General features: G+C 34.9%; 3 protein-coding genes across 5 annotated transcripts; all 3 read left to right on the forward strand.

The window, feature by feature from the left end:
- Nucleotides 1-309: 309 nt before the first annotated feature.
- On the forward strand, nt 310-8,929 carry LOC143749969 (nectin-4). Of its 2 annotated transcripts, XR_013207097.1 has the most exons (10): nt 327-668; nt 1,978-2,340; nt 2,422-2,540; nt 2,620-2,773; nt 2,886-3,001; nt 3,087-3,240; nt 5,251-5,625; nt 7,123-7,231; nt 7,987-8,080; nt 8,184-8,929. XR_013207097.1 is itself a non-coding variant. In XM_077242712.1 (9 exons), the coding sequence occupies exons 1-9, from the start codon at nt 611-613 to the stop codon at nt 8,278-8,280; spliced, it is 1,530 nt and encodes a 509-aa protein (XP_077098827.1). In that variant the 5' UTR covers nt 310-610; the 3' UTR covers nt 8,281-8,929. The 2 variants fall into 2 exon arrangements, 1 of the variants encoding a protein (XP_077098827.1); XM_077242712.1 differs by lacking the exon at nt 7,123-7,231 and having other exon boundaries at nt 310-668.
- Nucleotides 8,930-10,781: 1,852 nt separating this feature from the next.
- LOC143749970 (uncharacterized) lies at nt 10,782-15,884 on the forward strand. 2 transcript variants are annotated; one of them, XM_077242714.1, is made up of 6 exons: nt 10,782-10,876; nt 11,554-11,667; nt 11,777-11,840; nt 11,984-12,051; nt 12,164-12,237; nt 14,803-15,884. In XM_077242714.1, the coding sequence occupies exons 1-6, from the start codon at nt 10,870-10,872 to the stop codon at nt 15,193-15,195; spliced, it is 720 nt and encodes a 239-aa protein (XP_077098829.1). In that variant the 5' UTR covers nt 10,782-10,869; the 3' UTR covers nt 15,196-15,884. The 2 variants fall into 2 exon arrangements, with proteins under 2 accessions (XP_077098829.1, XP_077098828.1); XM_077242713.1 differs by lacking the exon at nt 10,782-10,876 and having other exon boundaries at nt 11,488-11,667.
- A 137-nt stretch (nt 15,885-16,021) lies between these two features.
- Nucleotides 16,022-18,408, forward strand: timm10b (translocase of inner mitochondrial membrane 10 homolog B (yeast)). The gene is made up of 3 exons (XM_077242715.1): nt 16,022-16,195; nt 16,350-16,445; nt 17,625-18,408. The coding sequence occupies exons 1-3, from the start codon at nt 16,169-16,171 to the stop codon at nt 18,171-18,173; spliced, it is 672 nt and encodes a 223-aa protein (XP_077098830.1). The 5' UTR covers nt 16,022-16,168; the 3' UTR covers nt 18,174-18,408.
- The last annotated feature ends 355 nt before the right edge of the window (nt 18,409-18,763 follow it).

Here is an 18,763-nt window from a genome sequence, read left to right on the forward strand (position 1 = left end):
CTGAAATATCTTGCGTTTGTTGAGCATTCATACTCTCTCCACTGTAGATTCCTGACACGTCTCATTTAAAAATGTGAACTAACAGTAAATTCTAATAATAACAAAAAGAAAGAAGCTAAATGTTTATGGGGGCCAGTGGGACATTTGCCATCCAGCCTGATTGTTTGATATAATCTCCACAAACAATAACATCTAATGTCAGCAGGGGTTTTCAAATTTGATGTGATCTTTACCGTGTGTCTGCTGTATGTGCGAAAATGTGGCCGCAACTTGTCACATTGCATTCTGACAGGAAATCGAGGAAGACGTGCTGACTGTCGACGCATAATCGAAATAAGGTCATAATTATCTGTTGAAGCAGAGCATTGTGCTTATCAGGACTATAAACTCCATAGACATAAGAGAGCTCTCCATTAAGAAAGCTGTTTGAATGAAAATAAAACTATACTGCACAGCTTAAGCCAAACCAAGCAACTAGATCACAGAAGTAAATCTTGTTAGACTATGAAAGGAAACCAATTCCTGTCTCTCTGGTGGTGTAGCTCATTTCCTGTATCTCTGCTGCTGCTGTTGTTAAACTCTTTCTGTTAAGACTGTTGGTCTCACAGATATGGAGTTTCTGCTGACAGAGGCAACTTGCCAACTTCTTATTTTATGCATGATACAAGGTAAGAGGGGCTTGTATTTCTACCTACAAAGAAAAACGTTTAATAGCTTTTTAAATGATCTGGCCATGTGGTTAGTTGTTTAATGACGTGAAAGTGATTGTTTTGTCCCATTCATTAATTTAGTAAAAAATGCATTCAAAATTTGACTTAAATGCAGGTCTCCTATGATAAGCCTGATTTTCATTTCTGTGTTAAAATGAATTAACTCAAAGATTACAGAATGATACAACTGTCCTGATTTCATAATAAAAACAAAAGCATATAATTAAAATAATTAATTGTTGAGAGCAAAAAAAAAAGTATTTATCAAGCATCTTATATTATTATTATTTGTTTAGGGAAAAAAATTACAACAAAAAAACTGCTTGAAACAAAACTGCTTCACTGCTTATTAATATTTCAAAAATTGGTCCAACCAACAAGCAGAAACATCCTGAAAAAACAACAACAAAACATGATAGGAAATGATATCACATAGAAGACCACATAAACCCTTAAAAATATCAGACAATGTGATTTAATCACAAAGCAAGGTTAATTCAGGTTGTAAGATGCCATGTGGTGCAACAAAAAAAATGTAATGATAAAAATGTATGCATGTATAAATAAATAAAACACATTATATCTTAGAATATGTAACTATTTTTAAATGATGATTAAAATAGGCTCACTCTAATCCAAGGAAGATGAAGATTTAACACAGGGTTAATTTAAATAGATCCAAAAGACAACGAACATGCGAGACCGCATGCAAACATAACCACAAACAATACCAGAACACTGAAGAGTGCATAAGGAGGAACTTAAATACATGGTGGTGACGACAAAATAACGAACAGCTTTGATGATTAGTGTTAGTGTCCATGGAACTATGGAACACATGTGACTAATGAAAACAAACAGAAAGTCCATGATAACTAAACAAACAGAACATAATGGTGACACACTCACATGCATACAAGGTTTAAGGGAAATATATTAACTTTTATTTAATGCGTAAAAACAATAAATGAATAAAATCAACTTTTATCTTGAAATATTTTTAAATCATGATTAAAAATGTACAAAAAAAATTAAGAAATATATCTAAAAATAAAATTAAATGTAAAATTACACTGCAGATGACACTGTATTTTTTATAATAAAATTAAATGTAATAAAATTACACTACAGATGACACTGTACTTTTTATAATGCCCTAAAGGTGAAAACTTGTCAATAACACATAGAATAAATGAACATTGACCAATGATACAATCTGTAGTTTCATGAAAGAAACTGATTCTCACTCATGAAAATGGTTTATCAGGAACGTATGGAATGCTTATACATCATGAGGTGTCCGTAACTGCTGTGGAGGGACAGAACGTCAGCCTGCCATGCTATGTGGGAGAGGAACATGAAATCAAAGTTATCCAGCTGGAATGGATTAAACAGAATGAAAATGAGAAGAATGATAAGAAGATCGTGGTGTTCCATCCGCAAATGCCAGAAATGTACTTTCAAACCGGTCCTCTTCTGACGACGATGACCAGTTCAAAAACTGGACAACTACAGGGTTCTGTCCTGACCCTGTATGAAGTTACAATGAAAGACAATGGAAACTATATTTGCGAAATTACTTCTTATCCTAATGGCTCGATTAAAAGGACTACAAAGCTGCAGGTCACAGGTAAACTGCTCACGGTAACCTACATTCTCATACACTCAAAAATGTAAAAGTGAACAAGCAGCTGCTGTGTGCAAATTTCAGAGCCTCCAGCATCAGCGAAGATGTCACATCCATACAGATTCATAAAAGAGGGAGATGAAATGAAAATAACTTGTTCAGCAAGCCCTCCACCACTCCGTTATGAACTTAGACGGTCAAAGGTTAGTCAGATTGAAAAATCTACATTTCTAAATGCCACGGTCTATACAGCTGTTGTGTTGATCTCATTCTCCTCATCAGGACAAGCTATTTGGGATGGATAGCTTGAATGGAGAGTTCATTTTACCAAACGTCACCAGAAACAACAGCGATCTGTACATCTGTTTACCTGTATGGGACTCATCTGTCCAAAATCAGCAAGGTCTCAATACCACTATGGCACTGACTGTCAATTGTGAGTGTTGAGAATCCAAAACAAGTTTTTGAATTAATCTTTATCATTCTCTGTTAAATTAAAGCTTATATAAGTAAACAAAATCCCTATCAAATCCTATTCTTCCAAACAGTTCTTGATGACATTGAGTGTAACACAAGCAGCCCTTTTAATGTCAATTTTGGTGAAGATGTGACGATTTCTTGTATTGCAAAAGCATCTCAGTACTTACAATATAAGTGGATGAGGGTAAGGCAGTATTGTTTTAAATAAATATTTTGTAGTGTATTAACTCAGCTTGATTAAAATGACAAATTCATGTGATGATTTTTAGGATGACACAACACTGTCTCTCTCAGACACTTTGTCTCTGACTTCCGTGACATCTAACCAGTCAGGGACATACAAACTGACAGCTGTCTTTCAGGACAATTCGCTCCAGACAGACATAGAGTTTTCTATCCATGTTCTTTCAAAGCAAATCGAAGGTAAGAAAAAGCTTTATTTTCCTTTTTTTTTATATAATTGCGATCATATGGCACTTCCATTTTTACCTGTGAATATGAAAAGATAAACTCACAGTTTGCCCAAAGCAGACAAACAATGGAAAAACCTAATACCACCACTGAAGTCCATGATTTAATTATACATTTTGGAACAGAGGTAAATTGATCAATTTCCCTCGGTCAAAACTCTCCAGGAGTTGTCTTGGGAAAGGCTGTTGGTGTGTTTCTGTGTGTGTGAAGGTCAGGTTTTGCTTACATTGTGGAATTAATTGTCTCCGCAAGGATATTAAAACCTGAAATCATCTATATTTTAACCAGCTGATGGTCCCCATAAGGAAAACATAAATAAACTAAATAATCTAATGTAACAAATAAGATCATTATCATTCATTTGGGTCACCGTGCAAGTAATAAGTACTTCCTCTGCCATGTCAGACTAATTGTGACAATGAATAAAATCATTGTGCAAACAAATTTTATATAAGTGGTCAAAACGGGTTAGTCAAACGGGTTGGCACGTATGGTCGGGTTGCGGAGAGATTGGGAGAGATTGTGGTTAGGTCACATGTGAACTATGAGGAAGGAGCAACTTCAGCAGCAGGATGGAGGTAAAGGTCAGTAAGCTGGGCTGAGTTGAGTGGGGGACGGAGGGGGTTGACTCTGGGACGCCAGAGTCACCGTCAAGCCCTCTTGAGGTGTCGTGGGCTAGTCGACGAAAAACACTGAGGACGGAAGGTGCCCACTTGAAGACCCTAGAGATGTTCCCTAATCAGCTCAATCCAGATGGTTGTCATGCTGATACACTGGGGGACCTCACTGTGGTTGCAGCCATTTTGTGTGCTGACCCGCAAAATACACTGCAGTCATTAACACCAGACAGAAGGAGATTCACATCACCATATGGAAAGAAGCGTAAATCGATGAAGAAGCATAGGTTACTGTAAAGCTACAGTACGTCTTAGTTGGTGCTTATCTTGGCGAAAGTACAAATCAGAGTACAAGTACAAGTACAGAGCCGAGTACAAATCAGCATGAAGTTTTAACATTTACTCTTGTGTAATGGAAATCATAATATATTATAATATAATTCATTTTCAAAACCACTTAAAGGGTTTGTTCACCCAAAAAAGAAAATTATCCCATAATTTACTTACCCACAAGCCATGTGTATATTACTGTTTTTCTTTCAGCCAAACACAGAGTTATATAAAAAAAATATCCTGGCTCTTCCAAGCTCTATAATGGGAGTGAATGGTACCTTCCAGAAGGCTCCAGGGGTAACACTTGAACTTCACGCACAACGTTATGATGAACGCAGTGGCCCAGCGCTGTTTGTTTGAACAGCGAGGTGTCATTTGCCGTCATTACTTTGTGTGTGAAGTTCAAGTGTCACTCTTTTGGTGCAAATCAATGCAAACGGCCGCCATCTGCCGGAAGCTAGTTATTTTAGTCAATAAAGTTTTAAATATGGATATTTTTCTTACAGGAACGCATCTCTTCACTTCAGAAGACCTTTATTAACCCCCACAAATTCGTGTCGAGCACTTTGATCATGAATAGATGCGCTTTAATGGACTTCCAAAGTCAAATGGCCATTCACTCCCATTATAAAGCTTGGAAGATCCAGGATATTTTTTTATATAACTCCGATTGTATTCGTCTGTAAGAAGAATGTCATATATACCTATGATGGCTTTAGGGTGAGTAAATCATGGGCTAATTTTCATTTTTGGGTGAACTATCCCTTTAACCTATGTAGATTGGCAGGAATGCTGGAGCCTTTCTCAGTGTCTCTAACTTAGGCAGGGAAACACCCTGAAGGATGGCCAGTCGATCACAGATATTGTTTTATATTATATTATATTATATTATACTATATTATATTATATTATATTATATTATATTATATTATATTATATTATATTATATTATATTATATTATATTAACATCCGTCATATGTTTCATTTTCCCTATAATGATTGCTGTTGAAGGAATGACAACACCTTCCTCAGTAAGAATCACCAAACATCTGAGGAACTTTACCTCCATGGGGATCAGCTCATGGAACACTGGTGCTATTGAGACAACAACAGAATCTGGTCACTTCCAAACCAGCACATCAAAACCAAATGCTACCACAACAAACCTACAACCCAGACACACCAGCAAAAGCACTCCTCTCGCCGGCAGATCTTCCGCTCCACCTGTTGGCAATGCATCTACATTACATACAAACACTGTAAAATCTACAGTCAGCTCTTGTACAGAAAATCCAAGCACACGTCCAGAAACAGTTACCGGAAGAAAAATTGTTACTTCTGTTACAAGGAAGAAAAACACCACCACCACTGTGACAACATCCAGAGGTAAATTACTCTTCTGAAAGTCACCATGAAATCAAAACTGACCATATTTCCTTTTTAATACATACACTCACTGGAATGTTATTCCAAAGAATTTTTTTTCTTTTAATCTTTTATCAAAATGTAAAAACTTGCTCTGTTCCTGAAACGACTTTCATTTTCTGATGTCACATAGTTCGTACGGTCTTGTGAGGAGCGCCTTAGTGAAGTTTTGAAACATAAGAGGGTTAGTTCGCCTAGTTCATGTTGTTCCAAACCCTTAAGACTTTCATTTATCTTCAGAACACAAATTAAGATCTTTTAAATGAAATCTGAGAGCTTTCTGCCTCTCTGTTGACAGCTACACAACTGACACTTTGACGCTTCAAAATTTTCACAAGGATATCATAAAACTAATTCATTTGAATTTAGAGGTTTAGTACAAAGTTTCTGAAGAGACCTGGTCGCTTTATATGATGAACAGACTCAATTTAGACTTTTATTCACATATAAACATTGATCAGTGAACATAAACCAAAGCTCAACCAAACTTGCTTGGCGTGCAAGAACAAACCTCATTGGTCCTTTCTGAAGCTCAAACTTGCTGTGTAACACACGAGAATTAACCTCATTGGTTCTCACACGTCAAGCGAACCTGCTTGAGCTTCCGTTTATCACAACTGATGTGTGAGTTGTGGAATATTTATATGTGAATAAAAGCCTAGTTAGTTTTACGATCTCTTTATGAAGTTTTTGAAGCGTCAACGTTGCGTAGCTGCCAATGGAGGGACTGAAATCTCTCAGATTTCATCAAAAATATCTTCATTTGTGTTCCAAAGATGAACAAAAGTCTTACGGATTTGGAAAGACATGAGGGTGAGTAATTAATGACAGAATTTTCATTTTTAGGTGAACTAACCTTTTAACCATTTCGAACCAGTGCTTCGGAGCTTGTATCAAATTCGCCAAGTCATGTGATTTCGTTACTTTGTCGTACCTTGGTTTCATAACCATTTTAACATCACTAGATGGCATTGATCTGTTAAACTCATGAACATAACATGGTTTTAACTGATCTTGGGTACATTTTATAAATGTATATTTATTTTTAATGAACATAATGAATTTTAGTACTTGTGTGTATAATACAAAAAGGACATTTACCTATTCTGCCAAGCTCTTCCTAACACTCAACAAGCATTACACTTTGATAAAAGAACACACATTTTACAGAATATTTAATGGTATTTTAGCCTGTTTGTAGTTGCATTTACCCTATTTTGACCAGCAGGTGCCGCAAGTCTTTGGTGTTCTGAACGCTTCGAAAGAGTGAATCATTTTGCAAAGAAATTGGTTCAAATTATTTAGTTTAAAAACTCTTTTTCTAAAAAAGAACTTTTGAAACATTCTAAAAGTATTAAAACCGGTTAGTGTTCATTGAAATGTTTTAGCAATAATAGGCAAAATAACAAAGGATTTAAAAATAAGCTTTACCACATTGAGGTTCTTCATGCTCTCTAGGAAGAACTTATCCCCATCCCGTTCAAACAGGCCTGCACAATCAACCACATCAATTTGGCATTCAGGCTTGAGTCCATTCTGGTACGGAGCACCCACTTTTCATGAACAGGTGTGGTATCAAAATCTGATCCCCGTGAGATTATCCCCCCTGCATCTTCCTATGAGGGTGAGATTAAGGATTAGGTATGTGTGGCCGTGTGGGGGGTGGGTTTTAAAAGATAGGGACCGCTCAGGTACCAGCCTCCCCAACAAATGGACCAATAAGAAGGAGGGGAGACAAAATTTCACAGGGATTAAGATTTCTGTACAACACCGAATTCTGATTCGTATTATTACCCCCTAATCCCCAGTATAGGTAGATTTAGGAATAGGTGGGTTAGGATTTGGATTAGTCAAAATTAGGCACAACAACGGTAATGCATCCGGCAATCACCCAATGGATAAAATTTTAATAAAAAATAAAAAAAACATTTTATTTTCACTTGGAAATTCATAATATTAAATCATCTGTCATGTATTAGGCTATAACTGGAGTATTCTCTGAATTAAATTATAAATTAAAACTATGAATTAAACTTTCATGACTCATATCAAGGAATAAAATTAGTCGCTAATGTTTTGTGTTGATTTTAAACAAATTTAATACACACAATGAAGTCATCTGATATTTTTTGGCCGTAACAGGGAAACCCATATAAGATTCTGTTTGATTTAAAGTCTGTGATGATTGATATCAATGTGTTGTTTTCAAAAAGACGCGCACATGACAGTATCAACAGGATACGAATTTAGGCCAAGACTTGAGCTAATCATAAAACTATTATTGGTTGTCTCTTCCTTGCATATCTCTCGTCTCTCTTTCAGAATCAAAAAGCACAGCATATATTGCTGTTCCGATTGTGTTGCTGTTGCTCATTTTGATTGTGCTTCTATACAAAAGACACCTGAACCAAAAAAAGTGAGACTCGCCAAAATCATCAGCACATCCACTGTCCTTTTACATAATTGCATCCTACACATTTTCAGTCCATTTATCTACATTTTTACTTTTTCTTTTTCAGAATGGATATGCCACCCCCTTTCAAACCTCCTCCACCACCAGTCAAATACACATCAGTGAGAAACCATGATGTCCCCATGACTGATATTCTTGTATGAATGTGTCATGCACTTTTGTACTCACAAACCGTGGGCCACATATATACTGACTGGAAGATTTTTGCTGAAAACCTTCACTCAAAATCTGTCATCAATTACTCATTCACATGTCGTTCCAAACCCATAAGAGTTCCATTCATCTTCAAAACACAAATGAAGTTATTTTTAATGATGCCTAAGAGATTTATTTTCCTTCATTCAAAGCCCAATCAACCAAAATGTATGTAATCCATGGATTACTAAAATGTAATCCATATTAATTGAGCAGTTTAATTCAAGTCTTCCGAATAACTTTAAATGATGAATCGATTTAATTTATGCTTTTATTTACATATAAACATTGACAAACACATAAACATTAAATGTGTTAAAATATATGTTTTTCGAAGATGAATGAAACTCGTTCAATTATCATTTTTGCGTAAAATAACCCTTCAACGTTTTATTTTATATGAAGTCACCCACATTTGTTGTGTTATAATGTGATTTTCTTTTACTGCACATTTCCTCTATTTGTGTCTTTTTTGAATAGGATGTACATATAATCTATTGCTCTAAAAAATATTTGTTCTTTTTGTATCTTTTAAAAAATGTGAAAATTGTGATAGAATTTTTACTGTGCTTTACAAACATTAAATATATTATTGAATATCTTGAGTTTTACATACTTAGCTTTACTCCTACATAGCAGCAATGTAAAAAAAAAATCCCTAAAATGTGTGATTTTTTTGAAGAAAACAACATGTGAGGAGGGGTGGAGGTTGGGTCAAAAACTAGGTAAATTCCAGAAATCTGAAATATGATGAGTGCCTATAGGAAACTTTTAGAGTTTAATCATCAGAAAATCATCTATCATGTTTAAAGGATCAGGTGGTTATTGCAATGTTGACTTTTAATACCATTAAAATACAGCAACAACAACAACAACAACAAAAAAGAGAAGAAGTGAGCGCTATTATGAATCAGATACATTAGGCCTAAAGCCTACATGTTAATGTTGGCTCATGTTGTGGCTGCATGTATGTTAACAAAGCGAAGGCTAGCAACTGATTGTTTCAGGCCTCATACAACCACAGTTACACCTCAGATAGTTGAGCCAAACCAACTGCCAAAACCACATCAGACAGTGACCAACAGAGACAGTATGTATCCTTAACCTTACAGGCCAAATCTACAAAAACAAATGCCAACTCTGGTCACCATTTATTATAACTTGCAATAACAGCACAAAGTTTGGCATTTTAAAATGCGGTTTACCCCTGAGAACAAGCCTTCATTTACTCTGGGATAAGGTGGAAATAAAAGGCATTTCGGATAAATGAACAGAGACATATGCCTGATAGAGAGTGTATCTGTGCTAAGACAGAGAGAAAACAAGAAAGAGAGAGTACAGAGATGCTTTTTGTACAGAGTTTTGTGCATTGTGGTTCTTTGCTACAACAGAAGCGACACGTTCACGCAGAGGGACGTTTCCTGCTCTCGCTATTGTGGTCGGAAATGGAAAATTCAGAAAAAAGGATTGATTGTTTCAGTGTTCAGATCATCTGTATCCTGCACTTTATAATCATGCATCCAATATACTATTGCACTTCATTATGTTGAGTATCATACCAATGGTGTATGAGAAAAATAATAGTTATTTGTGAACATGAAATGTGCAAAAAAAAAAATAATTCATTTACCTTTGACTCAAAGTACAGTGTGTGTCAAGTTCAATATAGCGCCGCTTTTGAAAAATAGCACTCTAATATCTTATCTTATATTATGGATATTACAATAAATTGTAAGAATAAGAACGCTTATGTTCATAAGTTTGTCTTTGACATTTTATCATATTTTTGTTGTATACTATAATATGTAAATGCAGAGATTTGTTACTCATTAATTTGTACAAACTAGAATAACATTGCTGTATGATTCCTTATTCATTTAATAAGGACGTAACCAGATATTCATGATAGGGTATTGAAGAATTTAATTCAATTGTAGAATTGGCCATTGAAAATCCCTTGATATTGATCAACCACTAATTTAAATATTGGTGTGGATTCAGCCCACTCAATGTTTTGAATCCCTGTTTCAATCCTTAATTTTCCCCTAATTTTTAAAATAACAGCATCATTTTACTCACAAAAAAATCAATGCAAGATTTGAAATGTATGCGAAATAAACTTTTTAACTAGAGTACAAACTGATTTTCATTCAACTGATTTAACAAATTTTACAAAATGCAAAAAGCAATAAGGAAACTTTCAAATGTAAATTCAAAGAAAAGCATTAAAAAACATTTCACACATAATTTGTTTGAATAAATACAATGATAACCATATAGATTAAATGTTTTCAATGTACATTTCAACAACAGTGAGTGGTTTATGACACTACACAATTCAGACTCAGTGTGTCTCTTGAGAAGTGAATGTTTGCAACGAATAAGGTAGCCGTCACGTTTCCTGTTTGTAACCGAAAACGTCTAAAGACGATAAAAATAGCACAACTCTGGTGCACTTCTTGTTGAACATGCTCACGTACAGGTGAAAGGTTTTATCAAACGAGGCTTTATCGGACATTTGACCCTAAAAAAACAGGATGTCAGGTAAGAGGAAAAATGCTTTATCACTTCTGTATGTCAATGTTCTTTGCTAACAGTATTTCATCACATCACACGGTATTTAAATGAAAGCTGTTTTGTTGTCTCAGAAGAGATTATAGTATAATGGCAGACTAAATCAGAATTTTTTATTGTAGTTTTGTGTGTTTTCTGTATGGTTCTACATCGTTTTTTGGTTAACTTAGAAACTTAGAAGACTGATGAATTGAAATTAAAACCTGACATATTAAAAGTTCTTTTGAATAATACAGTAAATAATCTGCACAAAACAATTAGCCTATTAATAACACGAATTTATGAATTGATCCAGACTAGAGAAGTGTATTAATGATATGAGTGATAATAATTATTTTGTTAGATTCATGAAATTCATTCAGTGATATGACATCTCCGGAAACTTAACCAACTTTTTCTAATGTTCTTAAGGGTTTGTGCTTATATACTCTTTAAGATGATATATGGCTATTAAAATGTTATGCAAATATGACAGAAAAAATTTAAATGTTTAAGAAGAAAAAAAAGAAGAAAAAAGAATTATAAAATAAAACGCCAGGCAAAATAATCAAAGTTTGTAATATGAATATTATATAAGGTGTAATGGGAACTTAATGCAATATTATATCAAATCATGATCTGTCATTTAACTCTCTCTTTACATTTAGATCCATGCACAGTTCCATATGTGGCTACTTCTCTGACATCTATTGCACTGCTGATATCTGTGTCTATAAATGTTGCATTCTATTTATTAAGAAGAAAGAATAAAAACTCCGCAGGTATGCTTCATAGTTTGACATTTACAGAACATATATGAAAAAAGATGCATTTGAAGAAATGTATAACAACGTTAGTTCACAGTTACAAACTGTATCTTTTTTTAATCAGCTAATGAAAACATGTTTGAATATGGAGAAGAGCCATTACGTCGAGATTCACTTCAGTCTTACAGGTGATGATCACATTGTTTGAATCAAATTCATATTTTATGTAATAATGTATTCTGATTGACAGAAAAAAGTTTTGATTTAATTCGTAATAATCCTTTTCCACAGTAACAACCCTATGTAAATACATTTTGGTTATGTGTTGCAGGTTTGAAGATGATGAGATGGAAAGACAGGAAAATCCTATTTATGGGAATATATGTATAGATGGAGGCGGTAGGTTTAGCTCACAAATACACCAATCACTTTAAGTAATCCAATGTCTGTCTGCTATTTACTATTCATAATGAAGCTGTCATGATGACATTGCTATTTAATGCTTGTTCAGGAGCTTTCGAAATGTCTCCGGAGGTTTGCTATGAACAAATGGCACAGGCAAGCACAGTAAAGCAGGGATTAAAGGTATTGTCTTCCAACAAATCACATGGAAATTGCTGACATTTGATCTACAGTATTTGTTCAAAAGTGATGTCCAGAGGAGATATTTGTTTTAATGAATCTAAGTTCAAATAATCCATCAATATATGAGTAAATGTTTTTTTTAAATGTATATCTATATTAAATATGAGGTAAGAGCAAAACACTAAACCACACAAACACATTTATTTGGGAAAAAAGGAAAACTACAGCTTCATGTTTTATATTGTATTAAAAAAAATTAAACCTGTTAAACATGCACAACGTAAACGCATAGAAAAACAAAAAGCATATATTGACTACAACAAAATTATATTTCATTGGTTCTTTCTTGTTTTTGCATATGTTCATAATTTCTTTGTATGACAGTCTGGCCAAAAATGATGTCCGCACAATTGTCCGATGTCCGCACAATGTTTCATTGCATTTTCACAAATAAAACAAATGACTCCAAGCACAACTATGCAATATGCTAAAAAAAAAAAGTTTTTTTCCTTACTTATACTATTTATAAAAATAATTTTTAATAATATTGGATAAACCGATAAAGGTATCACTTTTGGCCACTACTGTACATTAGTATGCTGAAATATTAAATTAAAAAACAATGAGTTCACTCAGTAACTGTAGAAACATGGATCTTCTGTACGGTTCATCGTAGTTTTTATGAAAGATGCGCAAAAATCTGCTCTTTATATATTTATTTTTACTTATGTATTTATTTATATTTACTTTACAGTATTTATCCATCTATTTACTTGTTTTTTGTTTATTGGTTAGTCATTAGATGGCCAACCAGAAACAAATCGCGAATTAAACTCTTACCAGTATTGTAACTGTAATATTTATTTGTGGGTTCTCGGTCTTGTTTTATGCAGCAACTATTAAATTATACAGTTTTAAAAGTAATATCTGTCACGTATTACATGTTACAACACTTAAAAAAGACGCTCAAAATTAAAAAGCAGAACTTCCAGTACCGCACTGTGAGACATTATTCATAAACAGTTCAATAGCTAGATGTTTTAAATTTCAAAACCTTCTCAAGGGCTGCGTGAGAATGTACCCATGATAACTATATTAAGCTCGCCCTCCCACACATTTTACTGAAAACAAACACGTGTGTAGAAGCAAGGCTTTTAATGAACGCAGCTGTGGTCAGAGTTCTCAGACCACTTTTCAGCAGTATGTTTGTCAAAGGCATCATTGTTATGCCACATTAATAGCTCGCTAGCTAAGCGCTCAGGTTTGAGCAGCAATAAAGGTACTTCTGCGAGATATTGAGACATTTTTGGCAAGTTAAATTCACTATGAAATCAAAATTGACAATTCATATTTTTTAATTGCAGTGCTTATTATAAATGTTTTATTCATGAACATCATTATTTTATATGTGCCCTCTCAGTCTGTAATCAATAACTCTGATGACGTGCACCCATGCGAGGGCAACAACAATCAAATCAATTCCCAATACAGTGCAACAGTCGGGTTCCGGAAGTAAAACATTTTCTTCATAGGGAAACAGATTTTTAAACCTTTTTTAACCTTTAAAGACAACCCTACTGTGAGCTACAGGGTTGTTAATAGATAGGATTTGCTTCTGTTAAAGATGTTAGCCTGCATTATTTCAACTTAGTTTTAAAATAATTGTTAACAGTGGAATTCGTAGTGAACAAAACAACATTAACACAGAAAATTCCACCAATCAGAGAGCAAAAGTGCAAAAAAGCTCTTTAGCTCCGCCCACTCCCATGAAGCACCACAAATGATGTAATTGATGTAATTAATCTCCCTATATGCTCTCAAAATACTAAAATATTTGAATATATATGCATATTTTGCAATTAATTTTAGGCCTATATATAAAATTGTTTATATATATATATATATATATATAAAATCAACATTTTTAAATGAGTAGTTTTATATTATTCCATTACTTTTTTATTTGATTATACTGTTCGCAATGCTTCATGGGATTGTACACAGTCTTGTACCTTTGTATTTTTGTCTGATTTAAAAAAAACTGAATGATTTATGAATCACCTTGTAGCTGATCGGCTTGGTTCATGGGTTATAACGCTTTAACAAAGACTTTTTTTTTAAAATACCTATGGGAGAAATGAATGGAAAAAAAGCTTCCAAAAACTGACGCTGCTGAAAAAAGTGCACAGGCACTGTTGCACTCTAAGGACAAAATCAAGTTCTGCCCTCTTTTTTTTTTTCACTAGGCTATACATCACAATTGGGAAGAAAAGATTATTTGAACTTCCGTTTCACGCTGACTTTAAAACTGAGTTTTACACTATTTCAACACTAAAATCAGAGATGCAAGATATCATAGCGCAAGTTTACAATCTGAGACTTAGAGAAAGCTTTTTACCAGTATTGCGCAACTTATTGCAAAATTCTTTTGATGACCTTTGTTATGTTGCAATTCAACCTGAATGCCAAAATGAGGCAAGGTACAGCAAGTTTTTTTTTTTTTTTTTTCACTGCATTGAATGTTAGATCATGAAAATACAGCTTAGATTTGTTATTATCTCACAGGTCCAGCAGGGGGATGTATCCTACGCCTCTCTGGATCTGACTGTCAATAAGAAGCGTAAGAAAAACAGAAAATATCAAAAACAGGCTCAAGCTCACCAGGCCCAGACGCATCCTCAACCCGCATCACAACAGAATTACATGGACCAGGATAACGAGGATGATGTCACCCTCCCGTCCCGGAGCAGCAGCCTCATGGTGTCACGTCACAGTATCTACCTCAACAGTCATCAAGTAGCCCTGGAGGCAGAAGAGAGGGAGAGGGAGAGAGAAAAAATGATGGAAATGGAAAGAAATGAAAACGGAGAGAGGGAGTTCGCAATGCACAGAAATTTGCACGAAGGCTTTGATCACTCCCTCGGTAGATCAAGACAAAGTCTAAAACAGGACAGTTAACATTGTGAGAGTTAAAACAATCCTTTAGCATCTTAAGAGATTAAACGCAGGAAACTGTGGGTGGTGCTGTCAATAGTATTTAAAGCACATGGTTCACAAGCCAAATAATAATTTCTCTCTGTGCAAAAACATGCAGAAGAGACCAGCTATCCACTCTGAGATTGCGTTCAATTGAGACACATTTAAATAGGTTTACCACTTTAAATGTGCTTTCTTGTTTCTTGCCTTTAAAGGCTTACAGTTTTGGTCTGTTATGTTGTTCTATACTAAGAGGAATGTTAACAAATATTTAATCAGCTCGTTTCTTGCTATCTTTTAGATTTTCAAGACAACAAATAAAAGTCTGTTTGTGCAAAGGTTGATTGATGACTCAAGTAATTCAATGCACCTATACGGCCTACGCACAAGACATAAGGGCTGTTAACCTATAATAGCTGTTAGAGATGTTACATATTTTTGAGACTTTTTTTATATGACTGACTTTTTTTCTTTGAAAGCTTTGAAGAATGTCTGAAGATGTAAACATTTACCATAAAATGCCATAACATTTACCAAACAATTACAATGAAAATGTCTCACTTTGTTCTGCTATTAACTGTCAAATGACAAGAACAAAAATGACAGATAGATTGAAAGCTTTTTCTTACACTCTTTATCTACTTGTAAATAAAAAAGAAAGGATTAAAAAAGTATTCCTGTTGCTCATTTCACATACCGACATGAAAGACAAGAAAAATCCAACAGCACAAACTCAGCTGCGATTTATTTCTTGCAGCTTTTTTTTACTTCCGCCGCAACTAATCATGACGTAACGTAATGCTCCTGCAGTCACGTGATTGTAAACATGGCCGCGCGCTGCTGAAAGTCATGCTATCGCTCTTCGACATCCTTTCTTATTTTAATAATTTTCAGTTGTAATATATTTGCACTTATATAGACGTTTCACTTGATTTATACGTCCAACAATATTGTCATGGACCACGATGGTCAACTACGAAATGTAAGTATGGAAGTCCGTCCCGTCCATACGTGTGAATGTGACAATTGTTTTCTATATTGTTAGTAGGTACCGTTATATATAATATATACGTATATGTTTATTTTTTTGTATTCAAATATGTTTGTGATTTTATTGTTCTGTTTTTGTGATCTAGTTGCGGGACTTCCTCCTCGTTTACAATCGCATGACGGAAATCTGCTTCCAGCGATGCACAAGCAATTTCAACTACAGAAATCTGACAATGGATGAGGTGAGGCAAATATGATTTATAATAAGTGTACTTAGGGTTTTAATGCAAAATACCTTAATTGATGTGTCCCAGAGATGTGAGATATTTTTCATTCATTCATTTTCTGCCTTTAGCATTTACACGAAAAGACAGAGAACATACTCGTCAACATCGTCAGGCAAGATTTGAAATGAAATAGAGCAAAAATGCAAATCAGGACAGCACTAAAATATGAAATATTTTGACATCGAGGAGCATACATTTTCAATAAATGGATATGTTTTTCTGTAAAAGATATAGTCCATAAAAATCGTTCTCAATATTAAATAAATGCAGAGTTCACACCACAGCTATAATGATAACTGCACGGAGAAACGATCTCATTGGAATCACTTTCAGAAGGATTTTATCCAGCTGATGAACAATAAAAACATTGACAGCCAATCAGAATCCATCCTGCTATAATGAGCTCCAGCATTTAAAGGGATAGCCTAGTTCACCCAAAATTGAAAATTCTGTCAGTAATTACTCACCCTCATTTTGTTCCAACCCCGTAAGACCTTCATTCATCTTTGGAACACAAATTAAGATATTTTTGATTAAATCTGAGAGCTGATCACTCCTCCATAGACTTCTAAGGGATTGAAACTTGTTCCCCGAAAAGTTATTAAAGACATCGTTAAAATAGTCCAAGTGACTACAGTGGCTCAATCCCTAAGTTTATCAAACTACGAGAACACTGTTTGTGCGCAAAACCCCCCCAAAAATAACGACTTTATTTCAACTATTCATTTCCTTCTCTGTGGGCCTCGAGTCAGTTCACCTTGTCTGATAGCGTAGTGCTTCTGTGTTGTACGTCACATGTAGGCTCACTATTGGCTGAGGCTGGTCATGTGTGTGATTGCGTGTGACGTACAACACAGAAACACAACGCTCTTCTCGTCGCTTTTCATTTTTGGGTGAACTATCCCTTTAAAGTGACAGACAAGCACGCGCTTAGAGTAAACAGAATGATATCATCCACTGGTGTGGATGCTAATATAGTTATCCTTATAGTTATCTTAAGTTATTGTTTTTGGTGTGAACGGGCCTTAAAAATCTATTGGGCTTAGTGCAGATTGAGTCACTTCTGTCATTATACATAAATTCACTATGACATTCATATAATGCTTCTTTTTCCTTTGTTTTTATTTTTATCAGGAGCGTTGTGTGGACAGTTGTGCTGGTAAGTTAATAAGGACCAATCACCGTTTAATGGGCACGTATGTGCAGCTGATGCCTGTGATGGTGCAGAAGCGGATGCAGGAGATGGAGAGCAAAGCTGCAGAAGTAGCTAAAGCGGAAGCTGCAGCGGCATTAGAAAATCCATCTACTGCCATCACAGACACATCAACAGAGTCTCCATCAGCCCTGGAGATCCCAGCCACATCCTCTCCAGTTTTGGGGATCCCCTCAACTACAACACCAATGCTTGAAAGCCCGCAGATACATTCATCTCCCAATAATCCATCAGATATTGAGACATCATCATTGACAAATGGCTCAGCTTTTGGGGAAATGCAGTCAGAGGGACTAGTAGCACCATCAGCAGTGATCTCAACATCTTCTAGTGTACCTAAAGTAGGTGTAGGTCCCATCTCAAGTGCAGTGGATAAACTCAATCTGAAGGCCAGCAGTGCAACATCCACATCAGTCCCTGAAACGCGATCTGCAGGGGGAGCGGGACAGGCCCCCCAAACTCCATCTTGATGGCGATGTGCAGAACAGGGACATGGCAGAGATGATACGTCTAGAAGATGTTGTTTATGCTGCATATTCAGTCTTAACAGCCAAAAGTTACAGAAGCCTTTTATGACTATTGATCATTCTCAGTGGAATTGGCTTCATAAATATTGAAATACCTCTATTACAACGTTGAATAATGATGCTCTGCCGGCTAACATGTAAACTCTCTTTTAATAAAATGCATCATGTGGAAACTAAAGATAATTATTTTGCCATAATTGTTTATAAAATCTGTATTTGGTATATTTATTCATCTCATTATTATTAAGCAGGTCCACGCTGATTAAAAAAGAAAAAACGTTTTTCCCCCAAAAGATATGTCTGTCCATGGCATATTTCATCACATGAATGTTATGAAAATGATATAGCCTGTTTTTATTTGCACATATATAAATAACTTTGTAATGAGTATTTTACTTTCATTACACCACTGAAATCATGCTGATAGTGATGACTCTTTCTTTTAGTGAATTAGAATTTTAGTATTCTTTTTATTTGAAACATTTATAAATTATTTAAATATATTTTATATTTTTGATGTAATTTAAACATAA

The sequence above is a fragment of the Siphateles boraxobius genome, unplaced genomic scaffold (genome assembly GCF_051911475.1).
Source record: "Siphateles boraxobius isolate OS27281-9 unplaced genomic scaffold, OSU_SipBor_1 25, whole genome shotgun sequence".
NCBI lineage: Eukaryota > Metazoa > Chordata > Actinopteri > Cypriniformes > Leuciscidae > Siphateles > Siphateles boraxobius.